The sequence below is a fragment of the Cibotium barometz genome, chromosome 55, assembly GCF_041138505.1.
Source record: "Cibotium barometz isolate CiBa-2024 chromosome 55, ASM4113850v1, whole genome shotgun sequence".
Taxonomy (NCBI): domain Eukaryota; kingdom Viridiplantae; phylum Streptophyta; class Polypodiopsida; order Cyatheales; family Cibotiaceae; genus Cibotium; species Cibotium barometz.
In genome coordinates this window covers 27,686,765-27,691,456 of record NC_141100.1, presented here as the reverse complement: position 1 = coordinate 27,691,456, position 4,692 = coordinate 27,686,765, and the positions used below count along the sequence as shown (strand labels likewise).

The 4,692-nt window shown below is 38.1% G+C and overlaps 1 protein-coding gene across 1 annotated transcript in view; it reads left to right on the top strand.

Annotated features, from left to right (window-relative positions):
• Positions 1–3,158: 3,158 nt before the first annotated feature.
• The window catches only part of LOC147607569 (purple acid phosphatase 2-like), a 6,194-nt gene continuing 4,660 nt past the window's right edge, over positions 3,159–4,692 (top strand). Inside the window, exons 1-2 of the mRNA XM_086790542.1 lie at positions 3,159–3,228; positions 3,302–3,482. Of these exons, the coding sequence (XP_086646668.1) occupies positions 3,306–3,482 (177 nt within the window). The 5' untranslated portion in view covers positions 3,159–3,228; positions 3,302–3,305. The remainder of the gene's footprint in view (positions 3,229–3,301; positions 3,483–4,692) is intronic.

Sequence of the window (4,692 nt, the reverse complement as noted above, 5' to 3'; positions counted from 1 at the left end):
AGCATTCATGTAGGTTAGCCATGTTGGAAACCCCAGAACTGGGGCATCGTGCATGCTCTTCTTCTTTGTGTATTCTAGTAAGTTGGATATATTTTATGCTATGGTTTTTAACAAGAAATTAGAAAGAGAGAGAGAGACATGGGGATTATTTTAATTATTTTTGTGTAAGAGAATTATCACCCTCTTGCAACATAAACATAGGGTGTTTAAAAGAGAATGAGAGAAGGGGGGATATGGGGAATGTTAGAGATAGTGAGTGACTAGCCTTAAGGGGCCTTAAAAAGAAGAATCATAGGGTGTGAAAAAAAGTGAGAGAGATGGGCGACTATGGGGGACATGAGAGATCATGGTGATTAGATGCTAAAAAGAAGGGCATGAGAGATCATGAATGATTAGACACTAAAAGGGAGAGAGAGAGAGAGAGAGAGAGAGAGAGAGAGAGAGAGAGAGAGAGAGAGAGAGAGAGTTGCTTCAAGGGTCCAATATTTAGGGCCTAAAAACATAAATACTTTAGGGACTTGCATCTACTACTATCGTCCACCTCCCTTCCTCTATTTCAAATGAGTATTTCATCTACCCTCCTTTGATGAATCCGAATCCATTGGATTTTAAAAACACATAAGCTAGTGAGACTATACAGTAGGGGCTAGAGAGAGAAAAAAAGAGAAAGAGAGAGAAAGGATCTAATTAGGGCTTATAAACATAAAGACTTTAGGGACCTATAAGAATAAGGGGCCACCTCCCAGCACCTATTCAAAATGAGTAGGTTGCATAACTTTTTTGATAAGTCCAAATTTATAGGATTTTTTCAAACACACAAGAGATAGTGAGAGACTAGACACTAGAGAGAGAGAGAGAGAGAGAGAGAGAGAGAGAGAGAGAGAGAGAGAGAGAGAGAGAGAGAGAGAGAAAGAGAGAGAGAGAGAGTTGCTTCAAACATAAAGACCTTAAGGACCTACAAACCTAAAGACTTTAGGAACCTATAAAAATAAATTTCCTATCATCCACCTCACATCACATATTTCAAATGAAGGGAATTGCTTCAAACATAAAGACTTTAGGGCCTACAAACATAAATACTTGAGGGGCCTACATACATCAAGACTTGAGGGAACTATAAGAATAAGGGGTCTATTATCTACCTGCCATCACTGCTTTTTTTTTTCCAACTACATAAGTGTTAATTTTGTCAACTTTAATAATGAGCCTTGAGAGGTAGGATTCTATAACAAAAAAGGGATCATTGTGTAGATTTGATAGACACTTTTAGGTATACTAATAATTAGAATACCCTTAAGTTTATTCATGTAAATTTGATAGACACTTTCTAGGTATACTAATAACTAGAATTCTCACAATTTTATTCATGTAGTTTGATGAATTATCCACTAAAGTTAGTCTTTCCATGGAACATTAACCATATAATGGAATTTTGAAGTGCTTGTAAACAAGAAACTGTTTCCCTATTAGAAACCTTACCTTGTGTTTGGATCACTTTGTAAAATGTAATAACATAGTAAATAGAGGTGATTAACCATAAAAATGAGAGAAAAAGTTCCCATTAGCTCCTATAAAAAAGAGACAAAGGTGCCCATTAGCACCCATTATGGATATACTTTTTTATAATGAAGATGATCACCAAGGATTATGTAACCCTTTCTGAAGACAAAGAAACCTATTAACTACCTATTAATTAGCTTAGGATGGCCCTTATGGTCATAGAACTCATAGGATGAAGAGTGGGAGTCATTTTGTTTTGTGTGAGATTCTTTGGTGAGGGCCCTCCCTTAATGCCTTATTGCTTACTTAGTGTTTTTCCCTAATTTTGCTTCTTTTTACTTGAGTTGCATTGGTGTAAGCTTCATATATATCAAGAACTTAGTACCTTTTAAGAACTTGAATTGTTTGAATAATTTTATCCTTGCTTCAAAACAAGGAGAAGGCCTATATATACATACATACATATGTATGTATGTATATGTGTGTATATATGTATGTATGGATGTACGAATGTATGTATATATAAATGTATGTATGTGTGTGTGTGTGTGCACGTATATGTGTGTGTGAACACATGCATGCACACGTGCATGAGTGTGTGCGGGCATGCATGTGTATGTGTACACACACATATCTATATATATGTGTGTGTGTGTGAGTGTGTGTACGTGCACACACACACACACATATGTATGTATATATGTATATATATATATATATATATATATATATATATATATGTATATATATATATGTATATATGTATATATACATACATACATATACACATATATTTATATGTACATATATCGGTGTATATATATGTATATGTGTATACACACACACACACACACACACATGTACAAATGTCTATATGCCAGAGGGAGAGAGATTAAAAACATGAGTTTCTTGGATTTCTCATAGATCAATGCAGTAAAGAGTTTATTTGGGTCCTGTTGGATTTTGAGGATTAAAATCAAGCTTTTTTTTTAGTCATCATAGTAAATCAAATTGACTTCAACGTGTGTATCTTTTGTGCAAACGAAATTCAAATGATTGAACAAATGCAACATGCTTAGCTATCCTTAGATCACTGCCAAAAGAAACAACGTTTGTAATTGTGTAAAAGTCAAGTGTTGACCAGGAAAAGGAGAGAGTGTGGCAAGAAAAAGATAAGCGTGTGGTAAGAAAAAGCTAGCAAGTGCAAAAAACAATCATTACAATGTGGACAAATCACTGAAAAGTTTGACAAGTGGGACATTTATTCTAGATTGATGTGTCTTGTGATTGTAGACGATATGAGGTGTGAATGGGTGTGAAAGAGGAGGCACAATGTGTGGCATCTTACAAGAAGAAGAGCTGAAAGAGAGGCCTCTACACAAGTGGTGATGACGCATGGACGGAAAAGCTTGAGTGTGTGGATAGTCTCTACACGGTGGACAATCTTGCCCGGCCTCAACCGCCTAAGAAGACTTTTTTTCACGTGGAGTCGTCAAGCACAGTGTGAAAACGACCACGACGCCAAGCGAGCAAGTCATCTCGGCGGTGAGTTCGTAAGCATCCTGACAAGCACGTGAGATGCAGCACAGCCCACAACATCTACATAAAGGCGAGGCTTGTCTTGTATAGACTCAGTGCCATGCAAGCGCGCGCGCGCTCTCTCTCTCTCTCTCTCTCACTCACACGTGTACACACACACTCAGCATCCCTTCCATCGAGGATTTGAAGGTAAGAGCCTCCTTTCACCCCGTGCAACCCTCTCCCATGCAAGTTCTAATGCTGTCTTTTTTTTCTCTTGCAGGGCTATGAAGAAGCCTTTACTTGTGTTGGTGGCCGTGCTGCTGCTGCTGCTATGCGGCGTTATCGCACTTTGTGAGGGTGGCGTGACAAGCCCCTACAGGCGCAAGCTAGCACCAACCATGGACATGCCCTTGGACAGTCATGCCTTCAAACCTCCCAACGGCTACAATTCCCCGCAACAGGCAAGAACCTTTAAAACCACTAGTTTCAATAAGCTTCTCTCTTCTTAACATGCTTGGAACCCTTCTCAGCTAATTCTCTGTGTCAAGGTAGTATGCATTAGAAATTGATTTGCAACAGGCTTGTGCTTCTTTTCATCTGTTGATTATGGTTCGGTTCCCCCCTCGAGGACTCCATGGCAGTCGCTGCGGGGCCATCCTTAACTGCCCTCTTCTAGTGGCGTACCTATGTGGCCACCTTTGAGGTTGCTCACTAGAAACCATCACCCTTCTCTGCACGATTAAAGGTAGTAGACCTTACATTCTGGCCACTTTGCACGTTGTGTTCCTCACATTTTTCCATGCTTTGGAAGAGTCAAATTCCGCATCTATGGAGACTCTAGTCTTCTCTCTAAACCAAACTTGTGCTTAGAAAGTCTACTCATCTATGCTAAAAATCATCTTTAATTTTCATTTTGTTATTGATTTCTCTAGGTGTCGCCTCTATAAAAGATTGTCTACATAATGTGTTATTTTGGGCTTTCTCCCTCAAACCATCATGGTCGGAGGTAGTAGGACTTCAATTCCAACGTATTGATATAGATAACTATATTTTTAAGGAACCTACCTCATTATTAAGCTCTTGACACATCAACAAAGAGAAACTAAAAGAAAATTGCACAAATTAAACAAAGACACATTACCAACTACTCAGTTAAAAGAATGTTAAAACTTGCAAAAGTCGACGCAAAATGCTAGACAACAATAGACATAATTTTAAAAGAATAGCAACATCTCAACGACAACACGTCACCCACAAAAAACTTTTGTGTGGCACATAAATTGATAGCTCTAGGGGTTGCCTCTATCACTCATTGTCTACATAATGCAGTATTTTGTGCTCTCTCTCTCTCTCTCTCTCTCTCTCTCTCTCTCTCTCTCTCTCTCTCTCTCTCTCTCTCTCTCTCTCTCTCGTGCTAAACAAGATTGATGCTCATGCCGTCATGGTGGTTAGAGGTCATGGGACTTTAAAACTAAGCCATTAAAATAGGTAACTTTGTTTTTAACACAAGCTCTTGACACATCAACAAAGAAAAATTAAAAGAAAATTACACAAATTAAATAATTTAACACATTAGCAACAACTAGAATGTTACAAAATTGGAGAGTTAGTGAAAATATGACACCTCAGCTAAAAGAGTGCTAAAAACATGAAGAAACACATAAGCTAAAA